The sequence below is a fragment of the Nycticebus coucang genome, chromosome 6, assembly GCF_027406575.1.
Source record: "Nycticebus coucang isolate mNycCou1 chromosome 6, mNycCou1.pri, whole genome shotgun sequence".
Lineage (NCBI taxonomy): Eukaryota > Metazoa > Chordata > Mammalia > Primates > Lorisidae > Nycticebus > Nycticebus coucang.
The window spans coordinates 73,564,015-73,582,994 of NC_069785.1; the positions used below are offsets into that span (position 1 = coordinate 73,564,015).

General features: G+C 34.5%; 1 protein-coding gene across 6 annotated transcripts in view; it reads right to left on the reverse strand.

Moving 5' to 3' along the window:
- Window positions 1-2,614: 2,614 nt before the first annotated feature.
- Window positions 2,615-18,980, reverse strand: part of UACA (uveal autoantigen with coiled-coil domains and ankyrin repeats) — a 109,359-nt gene continuing 92,993 nt past the window's right edge. For all 6 annotated transcript variants that reach the window (XM_053594497.1, XM_053594496.1, XM_053594499.1 and 3 more), the window contains 8 exons: window positions 18,549-18,581; window positions 17,934-18,032; window positions 14,458-14,494; window positions 13,897-13,949; window positions 9,046-11,784; window positions 7,366-7,518; window positions 5,173-5,238; window positions 2,615-2,807 (listed from right to left, as the gene is read on the reverse strand). In XM_053594497.1, coding sequence (XP_053450472.1) covers window positions 2,736-2,807; window positions 5,173-5,238; window positions 7,366-7,518; window positions 9,046-11,784; window positions 13,897-13,949; window positions 14,458-14,494; window positions 17,934-18,032; window positions 18,549-18,581 — 3,252 coding nt within the window. In that variant the 3' untranslated portion in view covers window positions 2,615-2,735. The remainder of the gene's footprint in view (window positions 2,808-5,172; window positions 5,239-7,365; window positions 7,519-9,045; window positions 11,785-13,896; window positions 13,950-14,457; window positions 14,495-17,933; window positions 18,033-18,548; window positions 18,582-18,980) is intronic.

Consider the following 18,980-nt stretch of genomic DNA (forward strand, 5'->3'; position numbering starts at 1 on the left):
TTTCTGAAAGAAAAGAGTTCAAGGGAGTTACTGTCCATGTGCATGATAAAGGATGGATGAATGAAGAAGGCATGGAAATCTGGTTTTAAAAAATCTAATCTGGTTTTAAAAAATCTGGTAACAGGGCGGTGCCTGTGGCTCAAGGGGTAGGGTGCCAGTCCCATATGCTGGAGGTGGTGGGTTCAAACCCAGCCCTGGCCAAAAACCAAAAAAAAAAAAAAAATCTGGTAACAAAGACCTGGACAATTACTTAAAAAGAAAAAAAAAACAAAAAACAGCTTTGCTTGTTTTTTTGGGTTCTGGGGGGTTTTTTGGCTTCCCTTGTTTTCAATCTTTTCAAACACCATGTTACACAAAGTTCAATAGCAATCACAAAGGACTTCCTGTGAAACCTGCTGGGCTAACCAGCCAACTGCAACCTCTTGATGTGTCAGTAAACAAGCTCTTTAAGGGCCTAGTGAAGAAAGAGTGGACATCATGGACACAGTCAACTAGTAACGATTTAACACCCACAGCAGAATTAAGAGAGCATCCATCTGCCAGGTTAATGAGTGGATCATAAGATAGTGGGAATGCTGTCAAGAAGGAACTGGCTATGAAATTGTCTTTAAAATGCAGCATCGGCATTCTTTGGATGGAACTGAGGAGGATGAAATTTGCCAGGAGGAGGAAAGTGACTCTTTAGAAGCCACAAGTAATGAAGAAATTGAAGAAGACGATACTTCTGATATTGACAGTGACAAGGAGCTCTTGGCCTCCTGTCACGTGTAAATACTGTATTTGCTACTGGTACATAAAATTTCTTGTACCATAATATGTTTAAAAATGAATGCTAAAATTCCTTTGTAATACAAAAAACAAATACCTAAATATGAACAAAAACATGGGTGCACATTATACATGGAAGTTCATTATATACAGCAAAATATGGTAGTTGGTAATTGACTCTAGACAGCTAACTGAAAATGGTTATCATCTTCTATACTCTAGACCCCACTGTTTCCTACTCCAAATTCTCTAAAGATAATAAACTAGTTTAACTTCCAAAGCTCTTATAAGAATGCTCACAACAATATTCTGGAGAAAGTGTTTTATTGATGATTGAAGACAAAATAAAAACACATCAAGATCTCCTCCCATCCCTAACAAGGAAAATGGAACACTGAATGTAAGTGTTCAGTTTAGAACTTTGTTCCATTACAGAACTTTAATAGGCAACCTAAAATTCATGAAATGGAACTCATGCTGAAAGACAACATTAAATATAAGAAAGAAATTAGATATTGTGTATGTAAACTGTCCATATTTACCTAAATAAACTTAAATCCGATTCAGACTTTTCATTGTTATTTCTACACTGAAAAAATATATATAATAGCTTACTTATTCTTTGGTATGAGAAGCTAAATTATGGTCCTTTTACCCTATCATACAAAAATGGGATAAAAAAATCTGGTTCAAGATATTCCAATTTTATTGCTAAGGCACATTTTGCAATTTAAGAAAACTCAACTGAAATGAATTATTTGTTCAGGTATTTGTTAATGGTCAATCAGTAATTTTCAGCCTGAATGGTAAACAAAATGTTAATAAAAGTAACGAGGCATATAAACTTTCCTCAATGAGATGTAGTTAATAAAAATGGTTGGCTATATCAGAGTACATATTATAAATATGCCTAATTTTATTTTCTTGCTATCTTACTTTCTTACATTTTACTGTATTATTGTACCTTTGTCTAAAAATTTTAAAAATCTTACATAAAATCAATGCTCTAAAGCTAACTTTGTAAGAAAATTGCATTTTACATTAATAATCTCATTAGTACAACTTTCCTATAAATAAATATGAAACATTTGAGGATGCATATATAATGAGTGTTTGGTTACTATAATAGCAAATGTCAAAGTAATTGCTAAAAAAAAGTCTAAAGTTTTTGACACTTTAAAAAATCTATCATTTATCATTCTTCTCTAAATACCATGGCAAGAAAAGTCTCCACATGTAAAAAAAATTAAGATACTGTTGTAAAAATTATGAGGCAATTTTATTATAAATTCCTGACATATTCCATCTCCACCTGTTCTTAATCAAAATATAATTTAGCACTACAATCCATTTATGAAAAAAAAGGAAAAAGGCATAAAAAGTTATCAGTATAGAAAGAAAAAAATCTGTACCTCCAAAACAAGTCAAAGACACTTAGAAAGTTACCTTAATAAAGATATAATAACTTGGCCAGCCAAGTTACAATATATTCCTTGCAAGTATATTAGTTCTCAAGGTTCTGAGTCTCTCAGAGGTCCCCTAACCTACTTAAAAAGTGGCAACCCACCAATTTATTAACACAAATTTATTAATTTCCCTGAAAGAAATCTTTAAATGATTATTTCGGCCTAACCTTTCTTTGTATGGATCCACTCAGATGGCTCATGTTTGTTAGAAACTCAGTTTTAAAAATATGTAGTCAATCAAAGGCAAAATGTTGTTTATAAAATTAACACATATAGAATATAAGATTTGAACTGACATTGAAAAAGTCAGTAACAGTAAGATTTGAACTGATATTGGAAAAGTCGGTAACATTTATCTAATCAAAAAAAACCTACTGATGGAACAAAATATATTTTATTTTAATTATATGAGCATAGTAAGGCCCAGAAAGAACATGGAGCTGCACACAGAATGTTCAGCACCAGCAGGATACCGCAGACGTCGGGGCTTGGTGCTAACTGCTAGCACATAAGCCCCTGCCGCATTTGTATGATCTGCACTAAGGCCTCCTGAACATCTTCATCCATGTGACCCTTAAGAAAAAGAAGAGGAGAAATATTTCCTGTCATCTTTGTTTGCACAAGAATTCTAAAGACAAAGTCTTCATAATAGAGTATTAACTAGTTGTGAGTCACCAAAAGCTAAACTCTCACCACTGCGGTGAAAGAAATTATTGGAAAAGAGAGTGGAGCTCTATCTTGAAAAGAAAGAGGTCAATAAGCACGGCATAGTGGTTGCTCTTAATGTCTATTATCAGAAAATCAATGGACAAATTACTCCCTTTGTCTTTTACATTGATGGTCTCAGGTGACAGGAGCAGCATAAGTCCTAAATGAACAAAGTAAATCAGATAGAAATGTTTTATTGCTGCTGCTGAGGTTCTTTTTTGTAATGAGAAAAGTGCTTGATTAAAAATCCCTTTATATTTTTTTACCTAAATGAAAAATCTTTCCCTAGAGATACCTAATTATTTAAAATTATTGTATAATATCACGGTGTAAAAATGTATTAAACTTCTTTACTCGTTCCCCTAAAGATGAACATTTAAGGTAGTTCCAATCTTTATGGATAAATTCTTTAAGAAGAAACTTTTGGGTCAAAAAGCAGACTCTACTCTATTTTTAATATGGCAAAGTACTAAAAATTTCTCTCTGCAGAGAATATAATATTTCATACTCCCACCAACAGCATATACAAGTGCCCATTTTTCACACATTCTGGCTAAGGGTACTGTCATCCTGTTTAATACTATCAATTCCATAGGTGAAAAATGGTACCTCCCCATTCATTTGCCTCTCCACCATTACTGATAAGACTGAGCATTTTTTTACATGCAAATTTTCTATTTACATTTAAAAAGAAATACTTTAAACTTAAAATGGTGGTAAGAGTTGAGAGTTGATTAAATGCAAGTCGATATGGTGGGCTTATAACACCCTCCCACCACACTTTTTTTTTTTTTTTTTTTTTTTTTTTGCTGGAGTACTTGAACAGATTTTAGCACAACACTTCCTATTAATATAAAAAGTTTTGTTTCCAAAATCTGTTTCTAAAACAGCAGGATGTTTAAATTTCAAACATTAGCCATAGTTGACTAAACTGAATTTCTTAGTTAACTTTATGATGCCAGAAGGCAAGACTATTTCAGATGCCAGTTGCTTTTGTTGTTTCATTAGGACTCAGCAGAAAATAATTTTATATTTCAGAAGCAAATATTATACAAAGTAGACAGGCTTGTTAGTTTGCTATATCTTTTGCTCAGAGCAAGTTCTTCTTCCCTTGACCAATGCTAGAAGTTCCTCTTTCTCCTTAATATAGATTTTCTGTGCTTTTCTACTATGTTCCCTCCTAAATTTCCTGTTCCAGTGTCCCCCACTAGTCTTCTCTAATAATTACAATAAACTTTCAAATCCTAGTTTATCTTCTGTCTACTCAAAAAAGAGCAGCTATATAGAAACCTTCTATCACAACATTCATTCTTTTTCACTGGCTTCCCCTCTGTCTCCTACAGAAAAGGCAAGCCTACTGATTTTAAAAATTTGGTATCATAACATAATTTTTTATTTATTTTTTTACTATTTTATCTAGTTCTCTTTTTAAAAATGGACTTTTTTGGACGTTTTCTCTCAACACCCATTTTTCCTTCCTTCATATTTTTTTGTTTGTGGCCTAATACACTTCAAAAAATTACCATTATATCTCTGCTGTTACTCTAACATTTTTCTCTTTTAGTAAATCTTCCTGAAAGCTCTAGTCTTAGAATTTTGGAAATGCTGCACATAGGGTTTCTATAAGACATCAAGTATAGTAGCTTTCATGTGTTAAACATTGCTTATATGATTTAAGGAAAAATAACTTTCTCTGTATACCTCTAAAGAAGGAAATTTATAGTTCTATGCTTCACTAAGTTTAAGGCTCAATAAATATTATCAATTATATCTTCATGGACCAATTTTTCGTTAATTATTAAAATTCTATAAATACCCTTTTATCATTTTCATAGCTTTCTAGTATTCTTTACATTTCAAACAGATACTCCTAAGCTACCAAGAAACATAGGAAATCCTTTCCACTCTCCTCTCGTAGCCGACAGCCACGTGTGGATGTCAGGGCATTACAGCAACACCACTAACGTGCTGCCATCACATGTGACCCAAGTGTCCATAAACTGAGAAACAAACAGATGAAGACGACACTACGTTTTAGATGTGTTGCCAGAAAGCTTTGTTAATTTTTCTGGGAGATACACAAATCATGACTAAAGGGAATAATTATTTTTAAATAAGCATGTGAGGCAAAGCTACTTTAAACATCAACTTCTTTCACGTAATTTACTTGAAAATAAAAAATAATTTTCTCTAAAATAATATTCTTTCCAAAGGGGAAATAGTTCTTTACCTGTGCAGCACTGAGAAGGTGTGTCCGATAAATTGAGATTACTTCTTGGTGCTGTCTGTCAGCATCCTAGAAATGAGGAGAGAAAGATTAGAATATCAGCATTCACCTTTCCAGACACAGGAAGGCTTGTGACAATGTTGACCTCAGGCCTGATGCCACAAAACAGTAACATTATTAAAATTATAATAACTCCTGGTCCTTTTTATAACAAACTACCTTGTTGCTACCAGATGCAGAATTCCATAACATAAAAAGAGTATAAAACCCTTGCAATGAACATGTTGGAATTCACAGTGAAAGCAATGCCACTTACCCTAAGTAACATGAAGTTATTGCCTTGGTTCACATCTAATGCCATGAACTTATGCAGACACTTATCAACTTATATTCTGGATTATTGTAAAAGCTTCCTTCCCATCTTGCCTCCCTATCTCTACCCTGTATTCCCTATCATGTTTCTGAGTCTAAGGTGGCGCTTTCCTCACATCATTTTGGCTCAAAAACTTTGGGTGATACTATATAGAAGAGAGAATCCAAACTCATCAGCTTGATTCTCAACAATTCCCACAATTTGGCTTCAGTTAGCTCTTAAATACAACAGCCCCCCTTCTCACAGTTTCACTACTGGCACTGCTTTCCGTATTTCAGGTTCCCGTGGTGTTCAGGTAGTACAATAAGATACTCTGAGAGAGAGAGATCATATTCTCAAAACTTCTATTACAGCATATTGCTATAAGTGTTCTATTTTTTATTAGTTATTATTATTCTCTTACTCTGCCTAATTTATAAATTAAACTTTACTACAGGTACATATGTACAGGAAAAAACACAGTGTATCTGCAGTTTCAGGCATCCAGTGGAGATTGGGCGGGGGGGGGGTCTTAGAACATATCACCAGTGGAAAAATGGGGACTAATATATAGGCATTTTCCTGCCCCCAGCCATGCACTTATACTCTACCCCCACGCCTTTTCCAAGACTATATCGTTTGCATGTACTATCCTCTATTTTCCTTTCATCTACCAAAACTCCATGTATTTTATAATAAGTTCAGGCCAGGTACTCCATTCCTTGAAACTAGCTTCCACCACACCAGTAATCTTTCCTTCCTAGGATCTCCTAGCATTTAGAAATATGGTACTGCATTCTCAATTCTATATTTGATATCTTTCAGCCTTATTATTTTACTTTTCGTGGATCCAGATTTTTGCCTCTTTTACTACCTAGAAGTCTTTGGGACAGGAACAGTAAATTCTCTTTATCCTTGACAGGACTTAGCATGACAGGACTTGTCGTGAACATAAGAAACAGATATTTCCAATTACTGAAGGGATACCATATCCTTTTGATAAGATCCAAGTCAGCAATTTGCCATCATTAAAATAGCTAGAACAGTGTTAAAACTTAACACTTTTTTTTAAAAAAGAACTACTTCTATTCAAAAATAACTTATAACCAATTCCTACAAAATAGGATAATACTAGTAACAATTTACCTTTGATTAGGCCATGTTTTACCCTAGCATTTCTAGGTATATTAAAAATGTAAACAAGTAATAAGTTTTTTATTATCCTGTTTTATGGATGAGGATGCCAAGGTTTAAAGAGTATATTCCATGCTACTTGCTTGTAAGTGGCAGGGCTGAGACCAGAGCTCCCAATTTTAGCATCTAAATCCAGATACTTTCTTTTACTACACATAGGAGAGAAGGAGATCCAGATGCTGTCTTTTAATATATGAGGATATAAGGAATAAAACCATAGGAATGCCTATCTTTGGTCATCATACGGGTAACAGATTATTAAAAACCTCCTCTCATTTAATGGTCCAATATTTTTAGAAACTACATTACAGTAAGAAAGATGCCGAGTTAGAGTCAGTCAGTCCCAGGTCTATAGCCCAGTTCTGTGACCCCAGGTATCAAGTATTTTAATCTTTTATTTCCTTAACAATAAACCCAGGGATGAATAAAAGCTGCTTTGCAGGATTGTAATGAAGGTAAAGTACGTAAATGATTAACATTAGTGCCTGGCATACAGCAGGTACCAAATAAATGATATTATACCACAAGTATAAGTAACTTTCAGCAAAAACAATTACATTTGTGGATCTTAACAAAACTATAAGTCAATTTAATTTCTAAAGATGCTTTACAAACTCCCAGGAGCTCCCTCTGCACACTGGGTTACTTACTGCCAGCTGCTGCTGCAGGGATTTCACCTGGTGTTGCAGAGTGTCAATCAGTTGGCTCTGTCTCTTGGTGGGGTTCCCACTGGTGTAGGTGAGTTGGGAAAGGCCATTAAGTGCTTGTTTTAGTCTTTCTACATCGTTAAGCAGTTCAGTTATCTTTTTAAACAAAGAAAAAAGTTGTGAGAAAAACATATTATGCACTCATTTATTCATAACGAACATCTTTGCACAATCATTCCTTGGAGGCATAAACTTTATATACCAGAAAATAGAGGTATGAGTATCACCAAGATGATCCACAGTACATACAATATATAATTTAAATTCTAAATGTCTCCCATTAAACTCTTTACAAAAACAATATTAAATATCTCCTAAGATTGGAGTATGACCTTAGTCTTACCTACTTTTAGATTATACATAATTTGCTATGAAGTTATATAAACTATCTTCTGGGTGACATTTGGAACATAGGAAGAGAGGGGATTCCCTTGAACAAAGTGTGAAAAATAAAAGTGCATGGTTCATGTAAGTTTAGAATTAACATGTGTGCCTTGTTCCCTTTCCAAAAGTTTAATCATTAAAAAGAGGGAGGAGGAAGAGTTTGTTTAATACCATTTTGTTTGGAAAGGGGGGGAAAAAAAGAAAATCAAATGCAATTATAAATATATGGCTTATACATAGTACATGCTCAGTAAGTGACAAGTATAAGAAGGTATTAAGAATCAGCTATTATATTTCTGTAGTCAAAACCACTTCCAAACAAGTTAGAGTATTTAAGTTCCAGATGATAAAAGATGTGCCAGAGGTTAGTACATGTACCTCTCCACTGAGTCTGTGCCTGCTTTTACTCATCACTGTATCCCTAGAACATGGCATGTAGAAGGCATTCAATGACTTGTTGGGTGAATAAAACAGCAATCATATCTCATTTACATAATATAAACTTCATGCAACTACCAGTTTCGAAAATATTCTTATCTATTCTATAAATTGTACCATGAGAATGAAAGATAAGAAGGGAAGATAAATTACAAACCCTGCCCTTAAAAACTGGGCAGATCAACCACATAGTGCTAACATGAAAATATAAATGCAAAGTTCAAATAAAAATGATTTTGAAAGAGGAACTGTTTACTGTAGGCTGAGTAGACAGTAAAGAGTTTGGGATGGAGGACACAGAGTGGTAAAGAAGGTAGGATGCCACTCAGCAGAAAGGGGAGGAAGGACATTCTTGACGGGACTAGTCTATAGAAAGATACGTGTGACAGAACATACAACGAGTTGGGGGGCTCACTTTGCTATTATGGGTGAATGCCTAGATCAAGTTTGGGATGCTCCCCCAGAGTCTTCGGTTTTGTGCAACCCAGAAATAGATGTTTTTCATCCTCTCCATCCTCATATTTCAGATGCTACAAACACCCCGAATTTTGACTATTCATCTATGAAGCAAGTAAACCATGAGTCACTCTATCTTTCCTCAATTAAAGGAACAGAAGGAGAAATTATTTTAATTTTTGTCTGTTACTTTTTCTCAATTCAGACACTTTTGCATACTGGGAGTCAAACCAGAAGGGGACATTTTTAATGGTCACTTTGTTAATATGCTCATAAACCTCCATGGGCTACTACTGTCTCTACCCTGGGGTTTCCAACCCACAGCCATGCAGCCTTTGTCCCTACCTTATTGTCTTTCGCCTCGATTTGCTTAGCAGATTCTTGTATCCTTCTCTGTAATTCTGTGATTGTTGTTAAGGACTTATCGCATCGTTCCTTCTGATCTTTGATTTCTTGCTCAATGTTGAAATGCAGTAATTCCTTCTCATCTTTTGCAGATAGTTCCTTCTTTTTGGCATGTAAAACTTCCTCACATACGTCCTCATACCTTCTATTCAGGGTGGCCAATTTTTCATTTAGGTTGGAAATCTGTGTCTCCAAGTCATTTTTTGTTGCTTTATATTTAGACAAATCAACTACCTCTCTGGTCTCCAACTTTTTTAATGCTTGTTTGGTACTCTGAACCTCAGACTGAAGTTTGGAGACTTCTTCACTTTTGCTTTGGCTTTCTTCTTCCTTTTCTCTCAAGCTGGCTTTTATGATTCCAACTTCTTTCTCAAATGCTTCCTTAATCTGCAAATGCTCTGCCAGGAGCACAGAAGAGTTCTTTTGATTCTCCAACAACTGATGCAGTCTGGTCACTGTCTGCTGCTCTTTGTCATAACACCTTTGCATATTCTTCAGTTCTTCCTTTAGATTTTCAATTGTGCCATTAAGAGATTTTTTCAGGGCCTCGACCTGTTCCACTGGAACATGCTGTTTTTGCAAAAGATTTTGCACTGCAAGTATCTCAGAAGTTTGCTTGGCATTTTCTTCCACTAGCTTCTCTTTCTCCTTCTTTACTTCTGTGTATTTCTGTGACAGGTCTTTTAACTGTCTGTTCACCTCTTCTGTTTTTCTGTTTAGTGCTCTTTCCATTTCACGGGAATTCTCAATGAGGACATTTTTATCCTTTAAATCTTTCTGAAGGGTAACAATCTCCTTCTTTAATTTGTCATTCTCCTGCTTATTTTTCCTGGCCTCTTCCTCCCTGACACTGTACTTTAGAGTCTGCTCTGATAACTGTTCTTTTAGTTCCTTCTCCGTTGCTTTAAATTTTCTCTCACACTCTTCAAAGTTGATAATTGGTGCGTATTTTAGCTTAATGCATTCTTGTATCGTGTCGAGTTCCTTCTTCTGGGCTTTAATTTCAGCATGCAGTGTCACAATCTCTTCTTGGCCTTTTTTGTAGTTAGCCAGTATTTCAGCATTATTATCCTGGACCTTTTTCAGGCTCTCACTTACAGTACTCATCTTTTCCTCATGTTCCTCTAGGCTGACGTACTCAGCTTTTATTTGGTTCTGAGTGTTTTCCAGGTTTCTCTTCAATATTTCATTCTCATCTTTTATTTTTATAAATTCTTGATTTATATCTTCAAATTTTTTCTTCACATCTAATAATTCTCTGTTAGTTTTATCTAACGTGTTATTCAATGCTGTTTTAATCTCTTCGTGGGTTTTAACTGGCATATACTGATTACTCATAGTCTTTTTCAAGTTATTATTTTCAGACATGAGCACACATATTTTCTCTTGGTCTTCACTACATTTCTTCTTAAGTTCAGACACTTGTTTTTTAAGCTCAACAATATTGGATTTCAGAGCTGTTATCTCTTTTTCATGTTTCTCAGGAGGAATGAACACAGTTTCCAGGCGGCTAACGTTCTTACTTAAACTGTCATTTTCCTTCTGCAGTTTCTCTATTTCCAATATCTTTTCTGTATATTTCTGTGTTACATCTGAAAGCTTTTTATTTAATTCATCAATAATTACATCATGTGACTTTTTCATTTCTTCACTCACTTTTAAAGGAACATAATGATTTTTCATTTCTATTGTTAAGTTACGTACTTGCTGGTTGAGGAGCTTATTATCCAGATAAACCTTTTCAATCTCCTTTTGTAATGTCTGATTTTTCAGTGTTAACTCTGTGATCTTCTTCCCAAGTTCTCCTGATTTTTGCTCCAATCTGTTCTTCAACTGTTCATGTTCTTCTGGTTTGACATGCTGAGCAAGCTTGGCTTTAACATTCTCAATTTCTCTCTTTAACTGTCTAATTTCACTAAGTGATTTTTCATATTCTCTTTCCCTTTCTACTAATTTTTTTGCTTTCTCATTCACTTCATTTGATAATAAGCTCTTCATGTTTTCAAATTTTTCTGTTGGAACAGAAAGAGCCAACTTTGCTAACACTTCTTTTAACTGGCCTTCCATCTCTGTGACCTTTCTTCCTTTCTTCTCTCCCTCCATTTCACACATACTAAATTCCTTCTGCAATCGGTTATTTTCCTCCATAAGCTTGCCTTCATCCCTCTTAAACTTTTCCACTAACATCTCATTTTGTTTGATCTGGTTTCTCAGTTTTCCCACTTCTGCTGAAGCACCTTCATATTTTGCTTTCATGTCTTTCAACTGATCCTTCAGTTCCTCTGTTAACCTGTGATTCCCTGTAGCTGCTTCACTTGTTAGGTGTTCTTTAAGGGCAAGAAAATGGGTCTGCATTTGTTTAACTTTACCTTCTGACTCAAACATCCTCTTCTGCACATCTTTTAATGCATCTTCTAATTGTTTTATCTGTTCATCTGAATCTTCCTTGACCCTTTCACATTCTAACGCTAAAGCTTTGCACTCTGCCACCTTGTGGGCAAGTTCATTTTGGAGCTTTAGACGGTCTTGTTTTGCAGAATCACAGAAAGTTCGCATTGCTTCTAACTCTTTCTTTAAAATTTCATTTTCAGAGTATGAGGTTTGACTAGATAAAGATAGCTCCAGTGGTCTTAACATAGATCTACTCTGCATGTGGGCTGGCATACCTGTGGAAGTACACTGAAAAGAAAATGGAAAAGACACCAGTCACAAATGCCTATAAAAGACATCAACTTTAAAGACATTAACTGTATGTATTTGCCAGACTTAGAGTTCCTGCACCACCAGGAGTTAAAGGGGTTTCAGACTACGCAGTAAGATGGGAAAAAGTCACAGTACTGGTTTTTGTGGTAAGAAAAATAGTTTGGGGTATGATATTCTTAATACGTTCAGAACATTTTGAGAGTTGTGTCCACTTAATTCTATTTCTGGCAAAACAAAGAAGGACAATAGCTGCCCCATTCGTAATACCTACCCACAAAAGAATATTAACTTTATCAAAACGTATTTATTATTTCTATATTTTATGGCACATGATGCGCTTAGACCATCAAATTCTGAAGAAAGCTGTAAGACCCTTGAATAAAAACAAGCCCTTGAATAAAAACAAGCATTACAATTTTAAATATACAAATAATTTCACAAAATTAGATTATTTAACTTCTAATAAGATATATGACTTCAGAGTACCTTCACTATTCCAAAATACCATTCTCTAAATTACAGAATATCACCAAAATAAACCCAGTTAGTATAAAAGTTGTCGAGAGAATGTTAGTCAATTCACAAAAAATAAACTAGTTTTCTCAAGTAGGAAGATAAAGTAGAATTTAGTACATGATCATAGTATAAAATTTGTTTGATATCTTGTTCCTTCTATTAAATACTGATAAGAAAAGTATAATTAAACTTCTTAGTAAAACTGTTTATAAATTTCAGAAAATACAATCATTAAAGATTAATGTTTTCATTTTACCCTTATAACCTAACACAACAAAGGCTCTTTACAAGTACTAATTCATTAATTAAAAGCTGTGTGCTGCTGAGCATAGTGGCTCACACATGTAGTCCTAGCACTTTGGGAGACGGAGGCAGGTGGATTGTTTGAGCTCAGGAGTCTAAGACCAACTTGAACAAGAGCAAGACCCCATCTCTACTAAAACTAGAAAAACTAGCTGGATGTTATAGTGGGCACCTGTAGTTCCAGCTACTCATGAGCTGAGGCAAGAGGATTGTTTGAGCCCAACAGTATGAGGTTGCTGTGAGCTATGAATGACCCAAATCATTCCACTCCAGGTCAACAGAACGAGACTCCATTTCAAAAAAAAAGAAGAAGAAGAAGAAAAGCTGTATGCTATGAGAACATCCCATTATTTTAAGAGGCATATTTTACTATTATTCAGTTAAATATGAACTGCTTTCCGCTAGATCAAGAGAAAGAAAATTGACAAAATGTAATAATTTCCCTGCCTCAGTTTGCTTCTAAATTATCTTTTCAACTTACCAACTATTCAGGCTAAGACTACTACAATTTACCAAGAAAGTACTTACACAACTTCCATAATTGTTTTACTGTAATCAAATATTTATCTAATCTTTTTAGAAAATGTCAGTTGATAACTATTCTTTCAACTTCAAATCTTAGAATTTTCTATCTTAGGCACCACGGAGGCTAACTTTTACTGCCTACAGATTAAGGGATGTAAGAAAATCCTTCAGAAGTCCAAATATTTGTCAGTTCTGCAATCCACAGAAGGTGCTAGAAATGCAAACCTTCTATCTACTGAAAAGTAAACCTGAGGAACAGATAAATAGGTAAGAAAATGAGGCAACACTTTCCCTCAGAAAGCTTTATTTTGAGGTGAATTTCCAAAACATAAAACAAATATTTCTTTACAAGGGAAAATATATTTCAAAGCCAAAAGAAATCACTTCTGAATTATTCATATCTGTCTTCTACTTTATAGGGCACATATGAAGAGTTAACTGATTACTGTTAATGAATGGGTTAATGAATGAAGGAATAATTATTATTCAAAGACAAGGAAATTGTAATTCAAATGTCTTATTACAGCCACTACCATCAAAAACACTCTAGAGGGCACCAGAAACAGCACTATCTGCATGTATTAAATTCAAGAAGGCAACACCAACTTTTCAACTTTTCTTTGACAATGAAACCTTACTCAATGTACATACACTTAGTAAATATACAATGCTGCTTTCTTCTTTTTATAAAGGTGCAAATATTTTCTTTAAATATATTTTAAAATTATAAAAAAACAGTATTACCTGTGAGTCTGTCACATATATTTGACCTTGTTTAAGAAGTGTATCTTCTTTTCCTAAATAAGTCCAAATAAATGACATCTCAACTTAAATATCCATACAAAAGTAGACTAAGTACTAATGTGATGTTATTTCTTCTCTTTCATTATTTAAACAAGAGATGCAGGAAGTACAACACAAAATTATCTTTGTTCTAAAATACCCATCACACATTTTCCTTATCATTCTATAAACATAAGGGAAGTACCTACAGCCTAATGAAAAATAGATTCTAAGCTGGTTTTTAGGAACAGGCAAGACTGTTAGACTAACTAGGCTATGTGATTATTATAGAATATATATCTTATAACCAACCAAAACAAGAGTAATATTTATTCTTTTAGATTTTATGTTAGAGGTTACAGGAGTCATCTTAATCTCTTCCTAGTTTCATCTTTTGAGGTATAACACACAAGTAGCTGGATAAAGTTTAGCAGTAGGAGCATCACTTATTAGACAAATAAGAATATCCTTCTTTGCTTGAACTAGGTGGACTGTAATGATAATCCATACTTTTATACTTACGGTTACTGAAATGACTTCCTGATCCTAAATGATCACTCTGAAATCAGAAGCATAAAGTAAAACATTTGAGGTGAATGCTGCTTCTTTTTGTTAAACTCTGTCTCTATTTTAGCTCTAAATGATCTAGTCATTAAAACCACATTTTTGACATTCCTTGTTTCTCCTGAGTATTATTCTACTCAAACCCACAAAAAGACAGAGTACTAGCAATAATTAGAGAGATCACTTGGGAATAAACTACTTCACTAAGCATTTTATAAAAGCAGCCAAGTGTTTCAAGGAAAACCTTTATTGCTCAAAAAAAAAAGTCAGCCCCAAGTGAACTGAAACAACTTTCAGTACCCACTATTAGCTGCTGCTTTACCACAAAAGGAAGGAAGTGCCAGGTTTACATCAAAAACTCATTTTACTTACTAAATGTAGAATACAAATGCCTACATACAGTAACTAAGAAAATGCCATGAAGGCTATTTTGAATAGTTTGATGAGAATATTTCAGATTGTATATGAAACCCGCACATTGTACCCCTTGATGCACCAATGTACACAGCTATGATTTAGCAATAAAAATAAATTAAAAAATAAATAAAAACTCATTTTACTTTACTAAGTAGGGAGCACGAACCCTATCTCATTGACTATGAAATATTAGCATAACCCCTTCCTCTAGAATTTATAGAATACTGATTACTTCTGAAGGGAGGAGACAGAGCAGGACATGAAAGTGAGGCAAAGATCTGCACATAATTAATGATAAATCCATCAATGCTTCAGGTAGGAAAGAAGAATAAAGAAGCTACAAACACTCTGTATCGAAATATACTCAGATTGCTCCTTTTCCCAAGTCAGTCAAATACAAACAATGTAATATATAAATTAAAATACTAAACCTCAGAAGTAAAGACATGCACATGTAGTTCCTATTCGTGTATTCGGGTGTACTAGTCCTAACAGCTACTCCATGTTTGTATAGGATGAATTCTTAGTTCTTAATGGCTGCTTTTATAATTACTGGGTCACATACAAAGTGGGACTCATAATTTTCTGCTTAAAAGTAAAAAATCATTTCTAGTATCAAATTTCATCACAATGAGTATGTACTGACTGAGGAAAATGTCCCCATTATATTGAATGGGAAAAGTTACAAAACAGGATGTACAAAATGATTCTACCTATTGAATGAGTATGTAACACACAAATTACGCACAAAGGTCTGCAAGGACATCCTGGTCAGGTGCTAACAGTGCTGAGATTATAGGTGTCTTTAACTAAATTTTTAGAAAAACTTTCTAATTTTTCTAAAATAAACACATATTGTTTTTGTACTAAGAGAAATGTTACTTTTCCCTAGTTTATCATGACTTTATTGAAAGTTATAGACTTGATGATTTAGACAACTAAAGTTTTTCAAAAGCTACAAAAGAACATTTTATTCTTAAGTAGACAGCCTACCTCTTAGAAGAAATATATATACATAAATAAGTGCACAAATTACAGGTGTCCAACTTTGATGAACACTTCAAAGGTCTCACATACACTTCTCATTCACAGTATTCTAACCAGCATTGCAGTTAAAAGGACAAAGGAGCCTTATGCCTGGGTTCAAGTCCTGGTTCTGCCACTGTGAAACGCTTCATGAGCAAACCTTTCTGTGCCTCAGCCTCTTCACTCACCAAGTGCAGATAAGGATAAAATCTACCACATAGAGTTGATGTGTTTATTAATGCACATAAGTGCACAAAGCAGTTCTTGGCACATGGTCAGTGCTATGAAAATGCTAGCAATTACTATTAATAGTTTCATAATTAACCTAAAAGAGTCTTCAAATATGAAAAAGAAGACACTATAGCTAGGTCATTCTCTGGGTTATAAAACAATAGAATTCAGTCACACAAACATACAAATACATTTTTTGTTCTATTTTTAAAAATTTATCAAGGCATAACTTGTCTGCAGGAAAGTATACAAATATTAAGTATACAGTACAATGATTTTTGCCTATGTATGCCTTGTCTAATCACAACCCAGATCAAAATATGGAATATTTCCAGCACCCAGAAGTTTTTTTATGCCTCAACCTAGTCAGTAACCCTTCACCAAAGGGTGGCCTTTATTCTAACCTCTAACTTCAAAGACTAGTTTAATTAGCTTTTAAACTTCATAAAAACAGAACTGCGCAGTACGTACACATGTGCTCTGGGTTCTGATTTCTTCCGGGCAGCACCCTGTCTGTGAGAGTCGTCCATGCCTTATGATCTTCCCGCAGTGCACACACTGTGAGTGCACAGTGTTTGTGCTATGGTCTGAATATCCTCTCAAATATGTTGAAATTAATTTCCATTGTGGTGATATTAAAAGATGGGGCCTTTGGGGAAGTGATTTAGCCATGAGGGCTCCACTCAGACCGCTTTTCTGCCTTCTGCCATGTGAGGACAGAGTGTTCATCCCTTTTGCCATGTAACAATGCAGCAGGAAGGCCCTCACTATGAGAGCCAGAGCCTTGACCTTGGACTTCCCAGCCTTCATAACTATGAGAAATAAATTTTTCTTCTTTACAAATTATGTAGTCTCAGGTATTTTGTTGCAGCGGAACGAATGGTCTAAGACACTTTTTATAAAAATGTATTTTGGCATTATATTCCCTAATAAGAATGAAAGATTCATCCCAAAAAGCCATATTCTTCAGTGACACCACTAATGAGCTTTTCTGAGATAATCCTGGACGTGCCACTTTCTTTTATTATTACCATCATAATCCCTGAAAATTTATAGCTAAAAATAAGAAGTTCTGATAAGGTAAAGATGAGCACAAAGAGAAACTGGAACAGAACTAAATGTCAACTACGCTCTAGTCAATTTAAATGGTCTTATTTAATCTTTACAACTCTGTGGAAAAAGAGACAATTACCCTAATTTTGCCAAAGAGGCAATAAGCTCAGAGACATTAAGAAAGCAGTCCAGCCAGGCACAGTGGCTTGTACCTGTAATCCCAGCTACTTGGGAGGCTTTGGCTGGAGGATCACTTGAGGCTAGGAGTTCAAGACTGGGCAACAAAGAAAGATCCTGGGCAGTGCCTGTGGCTCAAAGGGGTGGGTGCTGGCCCCATATGTCAGAGGTGGTAGGTTCAAACCCTGCCCCAGCCAAAAACTGCAAAAAAAACAAAGATCCAGTCTCTAAAAAAAGGAAAAAACTTATCCCAGCATGGTGGCACACTTACACAGGAGGCTGAGGCAGGAAAAATCATTGAACCCAGCTTAAGGCTCCAATGAGCTATGATCATGCCACTGTACTCTGGCCTGGGTGACAGAGAAAAATCCTGTTTAAATACTAATAGTAATAAAATTTTAAAATAATAACAATAAATAAGCAGCCCAAAGTCATACTTTAGATAGATTTCTAATTCAAGTTTAAGTCTGATGCCACATCCCTATCATTACCCATTATGACTTACAGGAAAAAATTTGTGTTTTCTATACCTCAGAGTATTTATATCTGTTCTTCAGAACCTCAATAGTTCTTAAACTTTCTTCATGTTGCTTTTCTTTAGCTACCAAAAGGGACTTCAACTTTTCTCTCTGAAATAGAAATAAATAAATACAGAGTAAAATCAAACTGTGCTTAAAATTGGGTTAGAAATGTGTCTTACAAATATGAGCTACCATTACTTTCAGACCTGGAGTTAGTGAATTCTTCAACTTGGTGGATTTTAACTATTCATATAGTTGATAATTTCTAAAAATATACTAATAAACATATAACATTTATAAACAATTTTATGAAAAATTTAAATTTTTGTTTTAAATTTTGATCTTTTCATTTACTATATAATATTTAGAATTTTATATTTGTTCACGACAATTTTCACAGAAAGTGAGACATCTAGCGGCAATAACAACAAAATGCCTACAATATCCCAGGCCACAAATATTCAAAACATATTTTTACAGTCACATGTAAATTTTGTTTTCTCCTTTTAACAATAACCAAAAATGGAATCCTCCATCTCATTTCAGGACTTAAGCCTTTACTACAATATTATCCTCATTTTAAAACCCACTTTTACAGCTTTAAAATAAAATATACCATCTTACCTCACTTTCCAGATCATCAGCAACCATTACTTCCTAAATTGAAAAAGAAGAAATGTATTTTAATTCTTCAAAGTTTATTTTAAAAGAATAAGCTTGCCAAATATATTTTTAAAAAACAGGCACTTGCCTTTGAGATTGGGGTCAAGAATGTAAGAAGAAAATGTCTATGTATTAGCAACCCTGCTGTATGAGTTGTCGTTCATTCCTTTCACTAACCAGCTTCAGAAGCACCATGGATTCTTTTGAGAACTCAACAACCACCAGGTCCTACTTACTCTTCCTCTTCACATCTTTTTTCTACTCCTTCCTCTCCAATCCATGGCCCCAACTGTAGTTTAGTCTCTTTTTTATGTCTGTTTAGTCTCTACCTTCCATGGTTGAGGCTCTCCTTAGATATCTATAACCTTGGTTTCTGCCCATGTTTAAGAGCAG